Below are 21,466 nucleotides of genomic sequence, written 5' to 3'. Positions count from 1 at the left end.
TTTCTGGAGAGGCAGAGGTATGCATTTTCTTCTAACCAATTCTTCAGTCTCTTGCTTACGGGTAGTTACTGCACGTCATGAAGAGCTGAGTGTGGCTTCCTGCTCCAGCTCAACATTCACTCTGATTTAAAAACATTTTATGTGACTATGTAACCAAATCTGCCCCAAATATCAGAGTTCGGGGCCTCTCTCCATCCATGTGCTAAAATGTACATAGGAGTAAGAAGGACAAAGAAGTCACGGAGACAGAGTCCATCATCCAGCAAGCCCTTACATGTTATTTGCACCATATTTGATTGGACAATTAAAGGCTGCACGTTTCCATTACATTTCTTAAACTTGCAGCGCTTCGCAATGGCAGCACTGCCGCTTCCTCGCTGCCTGAGGTGCTCTTTCCATTTTCACGCCGCTGCTGCTGCCACCACCGCTAAAAGAGCGGAGCAGACGAGCGTGTTGAGAGCCATGGTCCGTTTCGCCTGCTGTTACATCCTCGCAGAGGCCATGTGACAGGTTGTAAAACGCTTTTACAACCTGGTAGGCTGCACGCAGCGCTCTGAATTAGAATGATGGGGCTCGCTCGTGTAGAAAAGGTAAAAAGACAGAAACTGCTTCCCGGGATGGCTTCTTTTATCACTCGCACTGGGAGACAGGGAGGTTTCCCTGAGCAGCGCACTCCAGACAAATAGTGCCCAGAGCCATTCCCTAAAACAGGATACCAGGACACCGCGTGCAAGGCTCTGTATGGTATGATCAGATCTACTCCCCACTAGGCAAGGGTGCCACGCTCCAGGGTTTTCATTCCCAAAGACCGGCCACTAAAAACACCTGGATTCTCATTTAACTTTCCACATCTAAAAACGATAAACTGAGTCCCTAAAGTGACCGAAACATCGGTCCGACCCATAAAATTTAAAATATAAAAAAAAAAAAAAAAACCCACAGGTTGCAGACATTAAAAAATGATAAATTGGGTCCCTAAAAGGACCGAAACATCAGATCGACTCCGAAACATCGGCCCGGGAGCCGCGGGGCGGGCGAGGGGGTGGGCTGAGGCGAGGGCGGGGGCTGAGGCGAGGGGGAGGCGCTACGCGCCTCCCCCTCGCCTCAGCCCCCCCCCCTCGCCCGCCCCCGCCTCGCGCCTCGCCCCGCCCCTCTCGCGTCACCCGACGGCGCGCCGCCGTCGTCACAGCGCACGCGCGGCGGCCGCGGACGAGCGGCCAAGGGGGGATAATGGCGGTGCTGGTGAGGGATCCGCTGGCTTCGCGGGCGCGGCTGTTGCCGCTGCCTCCCGGCGGCGGCTCGGTGCGCGGCCTCCTCCGCGATCGCGCTCGGGCGCTGGTGAGTGGAAGGGAATTGGGAGGGGGGAAGCGGTGGTGGTTGTGGGGACGCGGTGTCCCCTCAGGCCTCGGGGCGGGTGGTGAGGGGAGGGGAGGGGAGGGGAGGGGAGGTGAGGTGAGGGGAGGGGAGAGGAGAGTCCTGTCACGACACGCCCTTGTAAAAAGTCCCTCTCCAGCTTTCTGATACTAATCTGAAATTCTTTGCGGTCCAAAAAAAAAAAAAGTGAGGTTTTGTTTGTTTTCTTGTGAACACTTGGTGTAAATTTTCCCCGTAGCGCGGCTTTTCCTCATTCATGCTTACAAGCTGATTTATGCTGTGTTTAATCCTTGAGTAAACAGGAGTTAAAACAAGCTTATGCTTTTAAGATTGTCTGTTTTTTACTGTTCCTCCGTTTCTATGAGGAGGAACGAATTATTATTTCATAACGATATACATTCTCAAAATATTTTGTTATGACTCGATTTTGCCATTTTTTTTAGAATATTCCTGAAGAAAGCTTGTATGTTAAATGTAACGGGCGACTGGTTAACGATGAAGATGTACTGCAGAACGGAGCTGTTTATAGTCTGGAACCAAGACTGTGTGGTGGAAAAGGAGGTTTGTTGCTTAACTCATTGTTATTGATTATTCTTAGGTTAATAAACTTTTATTTTACCATAGTCGATACTGATAGCAGCAGTTCCAGTTAGTTAGCAGATCTCTTGTAATAAGGATGACTGTGATGTAACATGTATGAGCTGAAACCAAAGTCTGTGTGGTAAGCTGAGAATTAACCAGGGAAGCTGCAGTTCAGCTAACAACTTTGCTGGCACAGCTCTTCTTTGCATCCCTGGTCAGCTTAGCTCTACTAGGAAAAATCTGTAACATGCATCAGAGTGACTTCAGTGTTGAAATTGTGTTTAAAAGGACCTGGCGTCTTAGGCTCCTAAGTTTCGTTCGTGGTCACTTAGGACAGATATTCCAGGTACAAATAGGCTGTGATTTGACTATGTTATGTGACCTAATGGACTTTGTCTTCTCTTGTTTGAAAAAACATATAAATGCCAAGATCTCAGTAGCCTAAGAACTAAAGAATTCAATCTAAACTAGACTTCTTATGTTGACAAAGTATTTTAACTGTGTTACAGAAGGTGTATATTAATCATATAAAATGAAGTAGCCGCTGATAACGTGGGCATTCCCTAAAATGGAACATGATGAACCAGGTTTAGCAGAGTATTTTGAGTGTAATTGGAGTTTGCTTTTTGAATCCAGTTCTCAGAATTATCCAGCTATTGAGTTTAAAATGCTGAATAATTGTGCAGGCTGCAGCTCAGCTTACTTTGCCTTCTTCATAGTTTTAGACAGAACTGGAAATAAATATTGTTGCTGTAGCTTATGAGCTGTTCTGGGTTTTTTACGTGCCCCAAAAGTGGCGCGTAAGGTATAAACTCACAGTATAAGATGCTTTTTCCTCACTTACCGTCCATCAACCTCAGTTATCCTGGTATGACACAGGATATGCATTCTGTGATGTGCTGTGTGTTATTGATGTGGCATTGGGGTCAGTTTAAAATTGTTCTTTAACAATTTTGGCTGGTTTCTAAAGTGTTCCTTTTGTTTTGACTTTATAACTTAAAAGCATGATATGAACAGGCAAACAAACAGGTCAAAACTATTGAGGCTTACTGTATGATCTCAAGGGATTACAGATCATGCTGGCTTAGAAGAGAACTGAGGGTTTTGTTATTGGACCTAATTCAGCACCTGTGTCCTTAGTGAATGTATTGCTCTTGACTTTTGGGAGCGTGCCTGGCTAGGTGAAGCACCTAGGTCCACGTTCTTCAAAATGTAAAATTCAGCAGCCTGTTTCATGTGTTACAGCAGTTCTTGCTGCCAATGGCAGCAGTTGGTTTTGCAGGCTGAACACAACACTTTTTCTGCCTCATGATGTAGTAGGTTGTCTGGATTGGTTTGTAACAGTCCTTAAAGATACTTTTGGGGCACTAAAAAGTATAAATTTTTTCATCTTCTAGTTAAAAACAGCCCTTGGCACTTTCAAATTGCTCAAAGGATTCTGTTGATATTAATTCACATTGTGTTTCTTCGAGGTAGTTAAACAAGTGTCTGTCTTGAATTGGAGACAACATAAGGTGGACTGATGGAGAGAAATCAGCAGCCTTGCCTATGAGTAATTAGTGGCCAAAGGACCATATAGAAATCTGTTTTGGGGGACTTTCCAGCATAACATTGTATGTCGTGATCATCTTAATGAAGCTGCCAAGACTATCTCCTACATAAGTTATTATATTTTTTGTTAGATTTTTAAAAGAGGATTTAAGATTGATGGGGCTAAAGGGGCTTAAGGGAGAGGTATATCCTGGTTAAAGTAGAAAGGGCTCACAGTGTAATCTTGGGATGAAAAAGATTTCCTGCCATTTTGCTGGTGGAGTCCTGAAATAGGATTTCATGTTAGAAGTGCTGCATGGGTTCTAGTAAATCTGGAGTCCATCTGGTGTGATATCAGGAGCGCAAAACCAAGATGAATCTTAAACACTGGATACCTTTTTTCACTTGGTATTTCAGCATTTCACCCAATGAGAATTCTCCAACATGTTGCAACTTTCAACTTACCCTTTATTTCAGTTGCATTGAGGGAGAGAAAAGTACAGAATTCACTTTTTTCAGGAAGTATTCTTGAGATGGTATTCTTTTTTCAGGATTAATTATTTTGTTGTGTACTAACTCATCTCCGTTTGTCTCTGGGCTAATTCTTGATCACTTTTTTTCTCAGGGTTTGGATCTATGCTGCGAGCACTCGGTGCTCAGATTGAAAAGACAACAAATAGAGAGGCTTGCCGAGACCTCAGTGGAAGGAGACTTCGAGACGTCAATCACGAAAAAGCGTAAGGCGTTTTCTTAGAAGCTAGAATTATAAAATAAACTGACCATGTAGTTCGCTGTTAACAAAAGAGTTCAAATGGCGGGCTTTTGTAGCAGTGAAATTTTATTTTGAATACTAAAAAGGGCAAAAGTGAAACCTTAAGCACAGATAGACTGGAAGCCAACAGGATCCTTCTGGCATTAACTATATTACTGCAAAATAGAGATGACTCTAGTGCAGCCTGCTTCTGAGAGGCTGTTCTGCACCTCTTAGATTTCTCATCTGAAGTTCTCACAGTTCTTCTCTCTGGAGCTGCAAGACCATGGTATTCAGGATATGTGACCTTACTGCAGTTTCTGGCTTCCAAAATAAACTTCATTCTCTTCTCTGTAGCAGAATCTCTATATTTTTCTTCAGAAGTTCCCCTGGGCACTGTTAGTTGTCTTTTCCCATTGTCTCCCATCTTAGCAACTGGTAGAAGCATTCAGTAATTGCAAAGCAGCAAACTGATATTACATTAAATGCTGGAAACACTCTCATTTTCATGGTTCTGTCACCTGCAGGATGGCTGAATGGGTGAAGCAGCAAGCAGAACGGGAAGCAGAAAAAGAGCAAAGGCGCTTGGAAAGGCTGCAGCGGAAACTTGCAGAGCCAAAGCACTTTTTCACTAGTCCAGACTACCAGCAGCAGTGTCATGAAATGGCTGAGCGACTAGAAGATTCAGTCCTTAAAGGTATTGCAGTTTAACCTCACTTTCGCTCCTCAAAAAATAAAGCAAACTAGAAGTCCCTATAGCCTCACTCCAGAATGAAAATTTAAAAAAAAATTGTCGACAATAAGTCTTCCAATTGAATGAAATTTTAAATTCCAGTAAAATCTGTTGGACTTCATTTTTCCTCTTTGGCCGCTGCTTCTCTTAAATTGCATTGAACAGCGTGACACAGATAGAAGTGATGCTTCATTTTGCTGTGCCGCAGTGTCATCTCATAATAAAAGCAAAATTCTGTGAGGGTGGTGTTGCTGGTTCAGCTGTAAGAATTACATAATCATTTTCAGTGAAATGATAAAATACAAATAGCTCTTAGGTAAAAAACAGAAGTTGAAGCCATCTACAAAATATCTTGTTTCACTTACTACTATTCTTCCTAGTTATTTTATTTATCTACAGATTGTTCCCTTGTTGGCAGCTCAATAGTGAAACTTGAGGCTGAATGGGATGTAGAACTTGAGAGTTCAGTTCAAGAATCCAATTTTAATTGACTCTGTGCCTTAGTAAAGCAGTGTGGGAAAGCTTTTGCTACTACTGAGTTTATTTTGAAGTTTTGAGTCTATGTAAATGTGCACTACTAGTAATTATTTTCAGTTGGTGCTTTAAATTGCGTCTAAAATTGTAAGTGGAATTTACAAGGTTTGTGAATTGTGTACCCCTGATGTAGACTTTTAACTTTGTTTTGAAGGACTGCAGGCTGCTTCAAGCAAAACAGTGTCACCTGAAAATGGCAATAGTCGGAAACGTCCAGGTGAATCTGGAAATAATGGAACAAAACCTCGAAAAAAAAAATGTTTTTGGTAAGTGTTATGACTCTCTTTGTACTTAACACTCAAGTATTAAGCCTTAAACAGGATGACAGGTTAGGTACATACAAGCAAGCAACATCTTATCTGAGATGTAGGCTTAAATAGTAAAGTTAAATTGAACTGATTAAATTGGAGAACCGAAAGTAAATGTTGACTGCGTTCCTATAATTCTGTCCTAGCTGGAGCAGACAAACTTTGTTTGCAAAAATAGGCACCCTTTCCCTGCCCCCCTCTCCCTTCTAATATGGTTATATTCTGCTACCTCCCATTGTCCTTTTTTCCCATGAATTAAGTAGATTTTTAACTTTTTTAAAAAAAGAATAAAATTATTCCTGACAGCTTTGACCTACTGGAACATGAAAGAGAAGCCTTAATGGTTCCAGTGGTGTTTGGAGTAGTGATAGGTAGCAGGCATTTCTGTATTGGGAATGCTGTAAAGAGATACCTATTTTCGGAGGATGTTGGGTCCTGTTCAATATTAGCAGCTCTTCCATTTACTAAACTATTCTGAATAGCTGCTAGAGTAGTTCACTGCAGCTATCTGAAGTGAGTTTTGGAAAGAGAAGTGTGATAATAAAAGTAATTTTTTTAAAAAAAGTGAAAATACATGAATATTAATTTGTAATGTACTGCTTATGCCAGGCTGGGATTGGAAGGATTGGATGATTCTGACAGTTCGGATTGTGAGGACAGTGAAGATGACTCCCCTCATGAGTCTGATGGAAGTTGTCCATCAAGCAGCAGATACAATGAAAATGCTGGAAACTTGACTGAATGCTCAAGCAGTTCTCTGGATTTGGTAGAGAATAGTCCATCTACCAGTGCAATGGAGAAACCACTGGAGAAGCCAGAAGGTACTGGAAGAGATCTGCAAGGAGAGACACACGCAGGTGGGCAAACTGGAATTCCAGCTGAGAAAAACAGCAAAACGACGAAGCCCTTGAAGGAAGAGGCCCAAGAAAAGAATGAAGTAACCCAAGCTGTGAAAGAAGAGGAACAAGAAAGTGTTTCTTCTAAGGCACAGGAAACAAACCAGTTACAGAGCACAGTAAGTATGAAGCAATACAAAATGCAATATGTCTTTCTCTTCAGCTGCTTTTACTGAATTGCTTTTCCCTTTGTGGATGGCAGAAAAAGGGAGGGGATTTGTATCCTATGACTTCAATGCATTAGGTGTACGTGCTTGAATTAGAGTCATAGTCTCCTGAAGAAGCTAATGTAATCTCCAAAGTTTGATTCAGAGCACAGAAAATCCCAAGGTGAAAAGGAAAAACAGCTTAACAGAAGATGCGTTGTACAACTTACGAAAATGGAATGTAGCAAATGAATGGAAACTGCAGCCAAAGAAGGCTCTTGGTTGACAGTGTCTCCATGGAGATAGCTGAATTGTAGTATGGTAGCGTTGTCTTGAGAGAGACTAAGTAGAATGGGTCAAGGAAGAACTTTGTAAGGTTAAGATTTTAATAGTTTAGAGTTGCCCTTGGCCGTCTAGTATTGTCTTTCCTGAGATCCATGTTTCTCTTGTTTTTGTTTTTTTTTTTCTCCTTCTACATAATGGATACACTCTGGATCCAAAATTCTTCATTGAGGGGGGCAAAAAAGGAAAATAAAACTCTTCTATAGGATGAAAGACACTTACCAATACTCTTTGACACATTGCTAAAGACTGTCCAATTTGACTAATCTTGTTTGTAATGTAATTTGACCTTGATGTTTATCATTGATCTCAATGTTTAAATTAGATGCCCCTAAACCAATCAGCTGATCCTGATCTGTCTTTCTTAGTTTTTATTATAAAAAGACTTGAGTGTAGTTCATAGAGAACCTCAACTAGTCTGGTGCAAACTTCAGTTCTTCATTGACTGCCAAAAGTCTGAAAGCAGCAGCTCCTTCACTATAGAGACAGGATTAGTGTAAACCATGGGCTTCATCTGAACTGCAAAGGAGGCTGGAAGCATCATTTTCAAACAGATCATCTGGTGTATCCATGGTGGAAGCAGGTCTGTCTGCTGTTGCCGTACTGTTACCTCTGCGGGCAGTCTGGGTTGGTGTCGGAGCCCTCAGCTGGATCAGAAGCAGTGCTGACTGAGGTTCCTTCTCTGGTGATTGACAGGAGGATGGCTGAGAGTCTTTTGCTGAAGAGGCTTCGGATCAGTCTTCCAGCCAAGATAGAATGTAGCTTTTCCCACTGTATTGATGAAAGCCTGACTAATATTTGGCAGTAAAGGGTGCCAATACTTGTGCTTCATTGCTCCTTGCATAATATTACTATTAAAAAATGTTTAGTGGTAATGAATCTAGGCTTATTCTAGCAATAAAACGTGACGTCTTTTTGGGGCTAGGAATTTGCTTGGATTTTCTGTCTTTTTTCAGCTTGAGCAGGAAGTCTACCGTCAGCTGCCACTGCCAATGACTGAATTCTGATAAGTGGAAAGTTTAATACAGTTAAATGGAGAAAAAAAAGACCAAGGATGTAGTCTGATAAGTTAGAACTTTGTCATCTACTGTACTATTAGAGCTGGCAAATTTTAAACAGGATGTTTACCATTCTTCACTGTTTACCTTTTGCTTAGTATTTGTGAGACTGTCTATTCCTAGCACAGGAAACTCCACCAGTGCTGTGGCAGATTGTTATTGCAGGTGGAAATACTTTTATAATAGTCCTTGATGGATTTTTTTTTCTCTTTTTTTTTTATTTGAAGTAGGATGAGAATAATGAGGCAACCAGTCTTTTTTTGTATGCTTGGCAGGACAAAGGTTCTAATTCTGCTAGTGTTAACTGTTTTTGCCCAGTTCATAGCAGAGTGGTCTCATTCCCACTGCTGGTATTACTTGCTCTGAAGTCTCCTTGATAACTGCATCATGATACGTTATCACAGGACTAATATGTGCTTTTAAGTATTGAACAAAGTGGGCTTAGATTTTCGTGTCCTTTTTAGCGTGTTAATGTTTAGTGTTTAGCATGTTAGTAAATTCCAGCATTTGAACTATCCAGTCTTTGTCCACATTCTTTGTGGACAAGGCCCTGAGCTTGAATTAGACAATCTGTAGAGGTCTCTTTCACCCCTGAGTATTCTGCGGATGTACTAATATCCTTTTAAAATGGAATTTGAGTTCATTTTCTTGAGATAGAATGAGATGTAAACTTCAGAACTTGCCTTTTGGTTAATCTTACTAAAAAGCGGGTGCCCTTAGGTCTGTTTCTGTAATTGCAGTGTAACTGCACTAGAAATAGCTATTGATCCTCCTTCCTGGTACTGCTGGGGGTATTTTGGGTATGTTCTACATAGGGCTAAAAAGGGGCTGTTAGCTTTGCCATGCCTCTGGAAGCCAAGGGAAAGCTACTGAACTGCTAGGAAAGATGGTGGCCTGTTGTTTTTAATTCATTTTTCTTGGGAGTATTTAAATTCCCTAGGGATAAAACCATTGTTGAGACTATTTTGTTTAGAGAGGAATAAGATTGAATACTGCCACTTACTTTTTTTTCTATTATTTTTCTTTTTCAGCATTCCTCTATTGCAAGTAGAATATGTTAATTCTCTTGAAATAATTTTAACACTTCAGCAGTTTATATCATTTTAAATGACCAGTGCTTCTGTCTTGGAGGCTGTGTACGTTGCAAGCCTAAGCACACCTGCAGCTTGTCTGGATGTGTTAGTTGGAACGAGCCGGTGACTGGCTTGCAGAGGCATTGCGAGGAGCAGAATTGTAGCAGTGCAGTTGGACACTGGGTACAAAGCTCACCTGAGCATTCGTCCCGCTCTCGGGTGTGTTATCTCGGCTAAGATTCGGCAGGTGGCTAGGATGGCTTCAGTTTGCTTCCATATGATGCAGTAGTGCTTTGGCTGAGTAGCGTAAGTACCGCTAATAACGAGAATATCCAACATAATACATACGGAGACATTGCTCAACTTTATTAAGTAGTTAGGAGTTGGAGATAATCCAAATTGAAGGTCTTCTGTGAAATGGAGCATTCTGTCTACACTCGCTCCTCCCCGCCCCAGTCAGGAAGAAAATAATAATGGTCTGATGGGATGTTTTTCTCTTTGCAGGAGGTGGAACCAATAGACCTACTGGCATTCAACTCTGCTGCTGAAATGGAAGCTCTGGGTTTAGATAAACTGAAGATGGAGTTGATGTCTTTAGGACTGAAATGTGGAGGCACTTTAAAGGAAAGAGCAACAAGGCTTTTTTCAGTGAGAGGCCTGTCTAGAGACCAGATCGATCCTTCCTTATTTGCCAAGCCCTCTAAAGGGAAAAAAAAGTGATTTTTTTTTTAAATTAAAATGTTGTATCCATATGCTTTTAAATTTTTCTTATTCTGTTGTCATTCTGTACTGCCACATAAAATACTTGGGCATCCCTGGCTAGTTTTTGCTTCTATTCTTAATGAAGTTTGATTAAAGTAACACAGAATAAGTTGCTAGATAGCGAGTGAGTTATGTGTTCAATACCTTCAATATTAACGGAGTGAAATGACTGTCTTCTGATAAGCTTTATGATAGGTTATAACAAATCTTACTGCAACAGGTAGAACGAGCTCTCAGTATATGGAAAGAAATACTCTAATACTCTGAATATTTTCTGGAAAATGATTGCGTAACACTGTTATCACCGATTTTAAGAAAAATATCCTTTCTTTGCTTTATACTGAATCTCGTTTAATGTGTATTCCAGTTAGCACAGTTACAACTGTCAAATGAGAAACATTGAACTTATGATCCAGGCTTAAAAGCTGAAGTTTCTTTAAATAAAAAGAACATTTTTATATGGATGAGGTCAGTATAAATAAATACGCTGTTCTGTGAGTTTCTGTGGCATGTCAGGTATCAGTATGATATGAATTATTAATGCCTGTAAGTATTTCTTTTGGAAGATGTTAAATAAAATAAAGTTACTTACTTTTTTTTTTGCGCTCTTGAAAAGTATCTGAGTGAGGGGAAAAGAGAAAAAGAAAATTAAAAAGAATAAGGTACTGCTCGCTGGCTGCTGAAGGCTGATCAGATACAGAGCGATCATCTGAAGTTGAATGGGAAATGTAGGATGCGTTTTCTAATTCTTTTTCTACGGTAAAAACAACGGATTGCTCTCCTGAGGACTTAACTATCTGCAGTGGTGGTGCTTTATCCTGGAGCAGTATGTGCTGTCTCAGTGCCGGGAGTTTTCCTGTGCGGCAGTAAGGGCCCCTTGCTGGAAGGGCAGCATTGCTTCACTGGTTGGAGAGGTGTTTAGAAAGCGGTTGGTTCAGTGCCTGGGACTTCAGGTTTTACCACCGTATGCTGGAGAATATTGTGTTTATGGTCTGCGTGTTCGATTTATATAGTCATATTTTATTATATGGTCTGCATATCTAGTAAGTCGAGAGAGGTTCTCCTCCCCCTCTACTCTGCCCTGGTGAGGCCGCATCTGGAATATTGTGTCCAGTTTTGGGCCCCTCAGTTCAAGAAGGACAAGGAACTGCTTGAGAGAGTCCAGCGCAGGGCCACAAAGATGATTAAGGGAGTGGAGCATCTCCCTTATCAGGAAAGGGTGAGGGAGCTGGGTCTCTTTAGCTTGGAGAAGAGGAGACTGAGGGGGGACCTCATTAATGTTTATAAATATGTAAAGAGTGACTATAATGAGGATGGAGCCAGGCTCTTCTCAGTGGCATCCAATGATAGGACAAGGGGAAATGGATATAAGCTGGAACATTGGAGGTTCTGCTTAAACGTGAGGAAGAACTTCTTCCCAGTAAGGGTAACAGAACACTGGAACAGGCTGCCCAGAGAGGTTGTGGAGTCTCTGTCTCTGGAGATGTTCAAAACCCGCCTGGATGCTATTCTTGTGTGATCTGATCTAGGTGGTCCTGCTCTGTCAGGGGGATTGGAGTAGATGATCCTTTGAGGTCCCTCCCAATCCCTAACACTCTGTGGTTCTGTGATTTTTCTTGTGGAGATGCTTGAAAAATTAAAAATGATTGCTCCTGCTCCGTCATCGTACTATCTGCTTCTCCATTTTAAAATTGGGCTCACAAAGTAAAGTTTCGAATTGCAACACTGGTAAGAAACGGGCTTCGAAGGCCGGGAAATCGGTTCACTCGTGCAATATTTGGCCTTTCTGACATGAGCGGTCTGCGTCCGGTACTTCCATCGGTTCGTGTGCCTGGGCGCGCGCCCCCGCGCCGCCAGGGGTCGCTGCGGGACGGGGCTGCGGGACACACCACCCCCCGTCCCCCCTTCCAACCCCCCCTCGCTCCAGACTCCCCCCGCCCCCACCCGGCCGAGGGTCTGGGTCGTACGAGCCGGGGCTCGGCCCTGTGAGGACGGGGCTGGGAAGTGGGAAGCGCCGAACTGATTCCTGATGCAGCAGCTGGTGTCTTGGCCAGTCACAAACTCTGCACGCGCTGTAGTTTTTGCACCCGCAAGATGGATTTGAGGCTATTTGCCTAATCCGCAAACACATTTGATGTGGTTAAAAAGTCCTTGGTGCCCTTTCAGCTGAGTATCCCCAACTCCTAAATTCACCTCCACAAGATCAGCTTCACTACGATCCCAAGGAGTTGCGAAAAGGATAGGCAGGTGTTTGCAGTGACATCATAACGGTGTTATGGACAAACCCAGCATTTCTAGATCTGTTTGACACCATTCTGAAAACATAAATCATGGCACTTGAGGGCTACGTTGTTAAAGTGTGTTCAGACTGCTCTCTCTTTACCTATATATGGGATCCAAAAGTAATGAACTTCAGCGTTTTGCAGCTTGTCATTAGTAAAGTCTGGATTATAGGATGAGCAGTGACTTCAATGCAGCAAATGATATAGTAGGTAAGATGATGTTTGGTGGCAGTACAGCACTTGACATGTCTGACGTTTTAATCTATAAGGGAGTCTTGGAAACTTTGGAAAAAGGGAAAAAAAGAAAAGGGAGAGGAGAGACACACTGAGGCTCAGCAAATCACGTTTCATGGGGATTGCGACAGAACAAGTGGACCCTGGATAGAAAGGAAATGATTTTGTGTACTCAGTATGTTTCGTTAGGAAACTGGAATGGAGGGTACCTGGGAGGACACCTCAACATAATGAAGTTTTGCTGCCATAAATGCATCTGATGGGGATGTTATGTACTGGCAGCAGTCCCACTTGGGTGGCAAGCCTTCCGAGTGCTTACGGGCAACCCGCATAAACACATGTACATCATCTGTGTGAGGAGAGCCTTCAGCTGTATGAACACACTCAAGCTCCTCTGTAGTACGGCAGCGATAGCACGGGCCATTTAATGGCATGTTTTGGCAACAACTCTTACCTAAGTTTTTTTCCCCTCACTACAATTGCACTCTTACTTCAATTGCACTGATGCAGCCATTTCCAAGTCTACTCCATGCGTCACCTATTTGCCTTTTTTTGTTGCTGTGTGTTCCTTGTTAAATCAGATCAGTTCCCTGATGGGAACTAGCATGGCCAGCAGTTCGAGGGAGGTGATTCTGCCCCTCCTCTCTGTTCTTGTGAGACTCCATCTGGAGTACTGTGTTCAGCTCTGGGGTCCCCAACACAAGAAGGACATGGAGCTGCTGGAGCGGGTCCAGAGGAGGGCCATGAAGATGATCTGAGAGCTGGAGTACCTCTCCTGTGAAGACAGGCTGAGAGAGTTGGGGCTCTTCAGCCTGGAGAAGAGAAGGCTCCGGGGTGACCTTATAGCAGCCTTCCAGTACTTAAAGCGGGGCCTACAGGAAAGCTGGAGGGGGACTTTTTACAAGGGTGTGTAGTGATAGGACAAGGGGCAATGGATTTAAACTGAAAGAGGGGAGATTTAGATTAGATATAAGGAAGAAATTTTTTACATTGAGGGTGATGAAACACTTCCAGAGAAGTTGTGGATGCCGCATTCCTGGAGGTGTTCAAGGCCAGGTTGGATGAGGCTTTCAGCAACCTGATGTCGTGCAAAGTGTCCCTGCCTGTTGCAGCGGGTTTGGAACTAGATGATATTTAAGGTCCCTTCGAACCCAAACCATCCTCTGGGATACATGATGTGGCTTTAACAAATTTGTGCCTGCACAACTGAAGTAGCATTACGTAGGGTCGGGAATAAACACTCGTTGGTGAAGAGGAACTGGGATATTTTAAATCAGCAGCAGCACCAAAGTCTTTATTGATCAACTGTGTCTTCAGTAGTGCCAGAATTAAAAGAAATACCCTGCTCCGTGTTAGAGGACAACAGCTTACATGTACCTTGAACCAGCTCTGTGTTTCAGCACAAGTATTTGGGAATTGTTTAGCTCCTGCTGAGCTAAACAGGAACAAGCACTTGCTCTGAGATATGCCCACATAAAGAGTGAGCCTAGAGCAATACTGTGTCTGGAGAGCCGTGTGGGCACTCACTGGCAACGCTAGACTTTCATGTGTCCAAAGGTCATTCTTTAGAAAATATCTGGAAAACAAACAGGATTCAGACTGATCCTTCAACAGAACAGAAAAAAAAAAAAGCAGGTGAAGTGTTTGAAGCTTTCTTAAGAATTTGGGCAAGAAAAGAAAAAAATCAACATATACCAGTAAAAAAAAAAAGAATATAAACTGAAACCATTCCAATGTAGTAATATGGGCCATTTCCGTAGGACAGAGTGGCCTCAGAATAGAGGTGATCTTTCTAGTCCAGGCCCAGAGGATTATCCAGAGTTTGCAGTACCCTGCCTATATCTTTCTTTTTCCAAGGATTAATGCAGTTTCGGATTCAAAAAACGTTTCTGGTTGTAAATGCACCAAAACTGTGAACATCTTTCCAGGGAAAAGTTTCACACTCCCATGCAAACACTTCCTCAACAAGCAAGTGGTGTGACTTACAGAATTCTTCTGAAGTGTCATTTTAAATGCGTTCACTTCCACCATCTAGAAGATCTAGAGCGCTGCCTTGTGTTCCTCTCTCATTTCAGAGTTACTGACTGAAAAATTAATTGGCAAAAACACTGGCACAAACCTGGGGAAGAGCTTTTCCTCACCTCATACGGATCCTTCTATACCCTGGAAAGAAATACAAGCACATATAATACACAAAAATAGCAGGGAACAGGGCAGGTCATTACTCAGGCAAAATATTCAGATATGATAAGAAGTTGCTCTTGGCTGGGAAGTTCAGAATTAGAGCACGCTGCTGCTTTCTAACAAGCCTTTGGTCCACTGATTGCTCAGTTGTCAGTGCCAAAAAGCAACTCTCTGGACCATCCAACATGGCCAAACAGAAGCACTCATAGCTAAACCTGAATAGTTTTTTTTTTATTTTCCTGGCTGCTTTCTATGACACAAAGGACCAGAAACTTGCTGCTGTTAAGTGAAAATTGGTATTTTCATCCCAGCCCAGAAGAAAAAACTTCAGAGAAAACAAATACTACAAAAACCCACCTGGCTTGGCTTAACAGTGTTTTTGATTCCCGCTAATGCTTTCTATCTTGGGATCTCCCAGCTGTGTAAGAAGTACTGAAGAGCTCATATTCATGAGCACAGTGTAAAATTAGGATGGGTTACCTGTTTTCTAAACTGAGCTACAGAAGAAGGACTTGTGGAAGATCATCACCCACAGACGCAGCAACAGCTGCCTTCCCTCAAAAGGCTCCTTTCCTATTTTCCTTGGCTACACAGTCCTCTGCAACATGGACAAATCAATGAGCTACTAAAAAGCCACTTTAGTGTTTTGACCTAAATAGCAGAGATTCCTCGAGTGTGCGGGAATTTCTTCCTTTGGTTTTCTGAGTCTGACAGCTCCTGCACTCGCTGGAGCAGGTGCAGGTGGCACAGAACTAACGGTGGAGGACGTGCCTGGTTTCAGCAGCACTGATGAAATCCTCAGCCCTTTTTGGACAAAATACCTGACTGGAGGCCCTGGTTCTGCCCCGTGGTGCACACGTGTATGGTGCTGCTGCAGAGCGGGGATGTTGGGTCACATTTACATCTTCTGCTTGTTCCAGACACAGCCAAAATTAATCATCATGCACCACCTGAAATTCATTCTTATCCAAGATTTGGCTTTCTGGAGAATGTTGACGTTTTAAAGGTTTGTTTGCAGCAATGTCTATTCTCAGGAAGGAGCTATTTTTAAATCTTGAAGGCTCCTGCAAAACATTTAACTGGAGATGTTAAAGACTACACCCTCCTCGTTAGTTAACACAGCCACCTCAGCTGGCTTTGCCTTTGGTTTTAGCTGAGCAATTAGGTTGGCTTTGGAGATTACCATACCTAATAGTACCTGAAGGTGGGGAGGTGACAACTGCTCTGACCTCTCCCAGCTGTCCAGGAGGGGCTGGGTAGGCACTGCTGCCCTCTAGCACTGCTGGAGCCTGGGCAGGGGCTGGCTAATCCAGGATGGGTAATCTGGATTTAGACCCAGAAGCTGTGCCAGCCTGGGAAGCATCTCAGTGGCCTGAATGCATGTGCTGCGTGTCCCGTTTGCCACGTGTCTCTAAGCAGGCACAAGGAAATGGGAATTGCATAAAACTTGGAGCACAAAAGGGAAGGAGAAGCTGTTGAAAGATCTACCTGAGATGTATGGAAAGAAGAGCAGTGTTTATAAGGAGCCAGCCAGGCTTGTGAAATATCTGCTGGAAGTATGACACAGCTTAATAAAAACATTCCTGGATGTCTGGTGGTTATAGACAGTACCTTATGGCCTGCGGGATGTTGTATCCAGCATGAGGTAACTAGCTGAGACCTCCCAAGGGTGACAGAGAGTCACTGACCGCTGGGCTGGAAGTTGGCAGTCACCTTAGAAGCAACAGTTGTGACCTGATGGCATTCAATTTCAGCAAACAGAAAACAAACTTTTAAAGGGGATACAGGCACTTGGACTTTCAAAGGGGCAGATTGATCATCACCGAGAGAAGAAGAAAAAATACATAAACAGGAAAAACACATTAGGAGTACCTTTAAAACATTAGCTTTTATCAAAAAAGATGCTGAGAGCTGTGGACTGATGACATGACTTTTCAGTGCCCAGGATCTCCAGAAAACTCATTATGTCCTGCCATGGTTGTTCTGTACTGGCTGGTTTTAGCTGTAGGAGACTCTGGCATCCACACAGCTCTGGAGTGCCCTTGTACCCCTGGGGTGCAGGCCAGAAGACAGCAGTTGGGAAGAGCTTTTTCTTCTGTTTTATTCTGAGATGTGCTGACGTTGCGCAGGCTGCTCTCCTGCACCTGCTCCAGGAACGGATGGAGGAGATCGGGTCCTGGCTGCAAATCCAGCACTTTGCACGGGAGCTAATTTCACATTAAATTAGTGGCAAAATCTAGGAGATGTTGAGGCTGTTAAGAGGCTCCTCTAAAAATATCAAAGTCCTGCAGGATCTCCGCCTCCCCCCTTCTGTTTGCACCGAGTTCCCCTTTCCCAAACTCCAGCTGTTCCCAGCCAAAGCTGGAGGAGCTCCCCTGATTATCACCTTTGCCGGGATGTGGATTGAGGAGCTGACTTTCCACTTACACCCACAATTAGAAGGCTGCCCTGAAAGGCAAAGTGTCAGACACTCTTGGTAGGAGTTTGTGAAATGCAAAGGAGAAAAAAAAAAAAGAGGGAGAGGAAATAAGGTCTCACCAGCAGAGTAAAGCTGCAACTTCTCATAGACTTTGAAAGAAAACGGGAGAGATGAACGGGTTTTCAAATGAAACTGTGGAAGGATCAGCAGGGCAATGTAACTCGGCTAGCAGTGGCAGTTAATATGGCTTCAAACTTTTCTCTCTCCTAAAATGTAATGATAATGGAGAGAGAAAGTGCTGCTGTCCTGCCCAAGCCTCTCTCGTAAGCAAAGCTTTCACGAGACTGACAGATCTCCCCATGTCCAGCTCCAGTAAATACTGCAGGACCGCACGGATCGTCTCGCGAGCGGTGCTGTGAAGGCAGGTTGGTCAGAGCTCACGCTTACGATAAGCTTTAACTCAGAGACGCTGCCGCCGCGAACGCTTACACGAGAGCTTAACTTTAGGCGTGGGACTAACAGGGCTGTTGAAGTTTTTAATGTGAAGAGCACACACCTCCTTGAGTGCTCTGCCCGTTCACTGATGCAGGAGGATGCCCAATGTTTTAATGCTGGTTTTGCCTAAAATACCATTACATTTTTTGACATCATTTCTGCTTATAGGTGGTTCATGACATCGCTGCACTGCTCTTCTTTTTTTTTTTCAACACAGCATAAGTGTTAACGCTGAACCACGCTGCTGCCGGCTACGTAAGATGTTGTGCCGTTCCTCAGAGGCGGTGGTGCCGCTCAGACGGAAAGGATAACATGACAGCTCGACAGCTTTTGTACGCGTTACAGGTTGTACTGATATAAAAGCAGCGAGGTAGTGCACAGAAGGTATCACAGCAAAGGCAGCCTGGGTTGAAGATGACAGGCTGGGAGATAATTGCCAACAGCACGGGTTGATGTCTGAAAAAGCCCCAGGTGCTGCAGTAGTTCATCTCCAGCCTTCTGCCTTGGAGTTTGTGCTGTAGAAATCTCTGTGATGGACCCTTCCCCGCATCAGCCCGAACTCCGAACCCTAATGGCTGTGTTTTCACTACAAAGCCAGCTGAAGTCTGAGGAGCCATGTCCTGTCTCCCCAAAAGTGGGGAGTTTCAATCCAAATGTGTGTTAAGAACTGCCCACAGCATCCATCATACTGAGACAATAGCACAACTGGTCACTATTTAGTTAAGCAGCTTAATTTTTCAGCCATTGTAATAGATGATGGTGGTGCTGTGCACAGAGCGAGGGCACGGAGAGTCTGGGTAATGCCAGAGGTGTCCAGGGAAGGGACAGTGGGCACGCAGAGATGGGGACATGAAATGCCAGACATGAGTGTTGGCCATGCTCAGCCTGGTACGTAGCCACCAGGCTCTCCGTGCTTGCAGCCATCTATACATCTCCTCTTCCCCAGGACTCCGCTCTGCGCTTGCCACCAGCCTCATGGCCCTGGGCAGCACCACGGGCTGCGCTCGAGGGCTGTGAACGCAGAGGGGTGGTGGGACTGAGGAGGGAGAGCCCGTGACGCATGTGCAGCTCCCCAAGCAGTCGGTAAGTATCCATGCTGGCAGCAGGGCTGGCTGGACTCAATTGCCGGCAGATCTGTGCCCCGTGCCCGCACTGCAGTACCCACGGTTCTCCCCACAGTCCCACTGGGTCTCCTTGGCCACCACCTCCCCCCTCCCCATCTCCCCCAGCTGTCATGCATATCCACACAGACCCACCGCTCACTGTTGTGAGGAAAGTTTCCTTGTGTCCACTGGAAACTGAAGGAAAGGAAGCTGGATGCAAAGCAAGAGGAGCCGGACACGGTGCAGCATCCTGGTGGAGGGGAGCAGGAGAGGACTCAGTCCCTTGTCCACCCTGCTGGATCCAGCCCCGCATCCCTGCTGTGATGCTCTGCTCCCGTTTTCCGCAGCAGCATGGCCCCAGTTGAACAGGATGGGGTTTGTCCCAGGCCTGGGGGATAATGTCTGTGGGGACAAGTGCTAGAGGCTGGGGGGAAGCCAGGGTTAGTGCTCTTCGTTCGCAGGCAGGAACCAGTTCAAACACTTTATTCCCCAGGAACCAGTGTGTGTGGATAAATCCCTGGCTTTGTTCTTCATGGCTGAGCTCTCGGCCTCCAGGCTATGCCCTGCCCCAAGCTGGGGTGGAGAGGAACTGGGGCTGAATGCCAATGCCATTAAGATAGATGCTACATAGTCATGAGAAGGAGATGGCCAGAGATCCATCCAGCTCATCCAATTCTAATTCCAGTAACCCATGGTGCTGTAGCACAGTGCCGGTGACTGGCGAGTCTGTGCTTCTGCCTGTTTTTTCTTCCCTTAAAGCCCTCCTTTTGCCACAGGTGTTCACACAAGTGAAAGGTGCCAGCCTACCCATGGCCAAGGTGATGGCAGGGTGACCTCAGACCTGTGGTCCTGCAGGGTAGCAGGGACACTTGGCATCTCAGCCTTCCTGATGAATGACCCAAAGCCACCACAGAGTCCAACAGGTCCCTTTTTTCACCTGGTCCACAGCCCATGGCCACCTTGTCTCGCCAGACAAACTAATATCAGAGTCCTCCCACCAGGAGCAGGTTCAGACAGCGAGTCCGGGACCACGTCCCACTGAGATGGGCAGCAGCAACCACATCATCCCCAGAGGCGCTGGTATCTCAGTAGGTTATGAACTGAGGAGAGGAGTCTTACATGAAGTGTGGAAATCATTATCACTGGTGACACCATGGCCAACAGTTCAGTACAGCTCAAAAAGGAACTAAACTATGTTATCATTGCGTTTCTCCAGGGGATGTGTTGGTCAGATATCCATAAAGAAGGGTCAGGGTTAAAACGCTTCCCTTGGGAAGCAGGGAGGGGGTGGGAGGCAGCTCATCTCTTTCCGCACTACAGCTCCAGTCGATTGCCTGCGGGTTCTGGCACTGCACTGCATCACCTCTTGCCTGTCAGATATGTTTCCAGGTTTTCTCTTTAAGAAAGTGTTGGCTTAAACTCCACAGCAGCTCAGGGAGAAGCGCTGGAGGTGTGGTCTCTGCTTCACCTGCCCATTCAGCCCAGTCCAGGTCCCTGCCTGGGTAGAAAAGCTTCATCAGAAGCAGGCAGGATCACACAGGTAACTGGGAAGAGCTGTTACTGCGTGTGTCTTTATAGGAGCTGGGCACTGGGGTACATTCAGAAATATGACAGGTTTTTTTCCCCTTCACTTTTAGACCTAAGAATAAATATAATCAAACACAGGGCTACTTTAATAATTATATTTTATTGTTTCCTTGAGTTTGAAAGCACACAAATCTTGGAAAACATCCCTAAATTGAAATAACCGTAATACCCAACCAGAGAAATAAGGGCCTGATTCTACAAACTGTTACTCATGTCCTAATATTCCCATCGACTTCAGGACTCTAAATTCTGCCTAAAACCGTGCTAAGCCCATGGTGCAGGGGCCAAAAATAAAAACTTTTGAGTTCCAGGCAATGTTTTATGTGCGTGTATATATATGTATATATGCACAAGGTACATACACAGATATATATGTTCCTTTGAGCTCTAGACAATATTTCATGTACATATATGTATGTATGTAGACAATATGTATATATCCAAGGTGTATGTAGAGAATACATACATATATTCATATACTGTATATATGTACATGTTTGTATGTGTGTGTATACAATATATACATGTAAGTGCTTCTGCTCTATAATTCACCATAAACATGACATGGACAGACAAGGACCGAAGCTTATGAAACACCGTGAGCCTACGAATGAAAAGCTGAACCTACGTGTTACTTCTTCAGCTGGCGATCATCACTCCCCCTTTGCCTGTAGCTGTTTGCAATACTCCGGAGGTGGAGGCTAAAATAAATTGGACACAGCTCCATCAAATTCAATGAACTTTGGCTAGCATCGAGAGGGTCCTGAGAAGTGTTAGGCTCCATAGGTACCCCTCACACATGCGTGAAGACAGATGCTTCTCTGAACCCATCTGTACAGACAGTGCCTTTAAGTGCACCCTCTCTGCAGGGTAGCGAGGCGCGTGGGAGAGCCGCAGCCCCAGGCACTGACGACCCTTGCAGGCGGGAATCTGGGGGTCCCCCCAGACCTTTATCGCTGGACCCAGGGCTGGGGACCGGGGTGGCGCTGGGCAGGGCTGCAGGGAAGCGAGGGTGTGGGTAACATCCCGCTCTCCCCATGAGAGCCGCAGGTCCTTGGCTGGCCGCCCGCGTC

The 21,466-nt window shown here is 44.6% G+C and overlaps 1 protein-coding gene across 1 annotated transcript; it reads left to right on the top strand.

Moving 5' to 3' along the window:
• The first annotated feature begins 1,230 nt into the window (after positions 1-1,230).
• SDE2 (spliceosome associated SDE2) lies at positions 1,231-10,686 on the top strand. The gene is made up of 7 exons (XM_086631759.1): positions 1,231-1,338; positions 1,818-1,935; positions 4,112-4,223; positions 4,765-4,934; positions 5,659-5,770; positions 6,422-6,827; positions 9,832-10,686. Exons 1-7 carry the CDS (start codon positions 1,231-1,233, stop codon positions 10,045-10,047), a joined length of 1,242 nt encoding a protein of 413 aa, XP_086487885.1. The 3' UTR covers positions 10,048-10,686.
• Positions 10,687-21,466: the final 10,780 nt, after the last annotated feature.

Source organism: Tauraco erythrolophus, chromosome 2, assembly GCF_009769465.1.
Source record: "Tauraco erythrolophus isolate bTauEry1 chromosome 2, bTauEry1.pri, whole genome shotgun sequence".
Taxonomy (NCBI): domain Eukaryota; kingdom Metazoa; phylum Chordata; class Aves; order Musophagiformes; family Musophagidae; genus Tauraco; species Tauraco erythrolophus.
Note: the sequence above shows the minus strand (reverse complement) of the source record. Positions and strands in the feature narration are given on the sequence as shown.

Bases quoted from the DNA above. Each gene is read 5' to 3' on its own strand.
- SDE2 (XM_086631759.1), top strand. From the start codon at position 1,231: ATGGCGGTGCTGGTGAGGGATCCGCTGGCTTCGCGGGCGCGGCTGTTG. The intron at 4,224-4,764 runs GTAAGGCGTTTT...TGTCACCTGCAG, and splicing joins GACGTCAATCACGAAAAAGC to GATGGCTGAATGGGTGAAGC. The intron at 5,771-6,421 runs GTAAGTGTTATG...TGCTTATGCCAG, and splicing joins CGAAAAAAAAAATGTTTTTG to GCTGGGATTGGAAGGATTGG.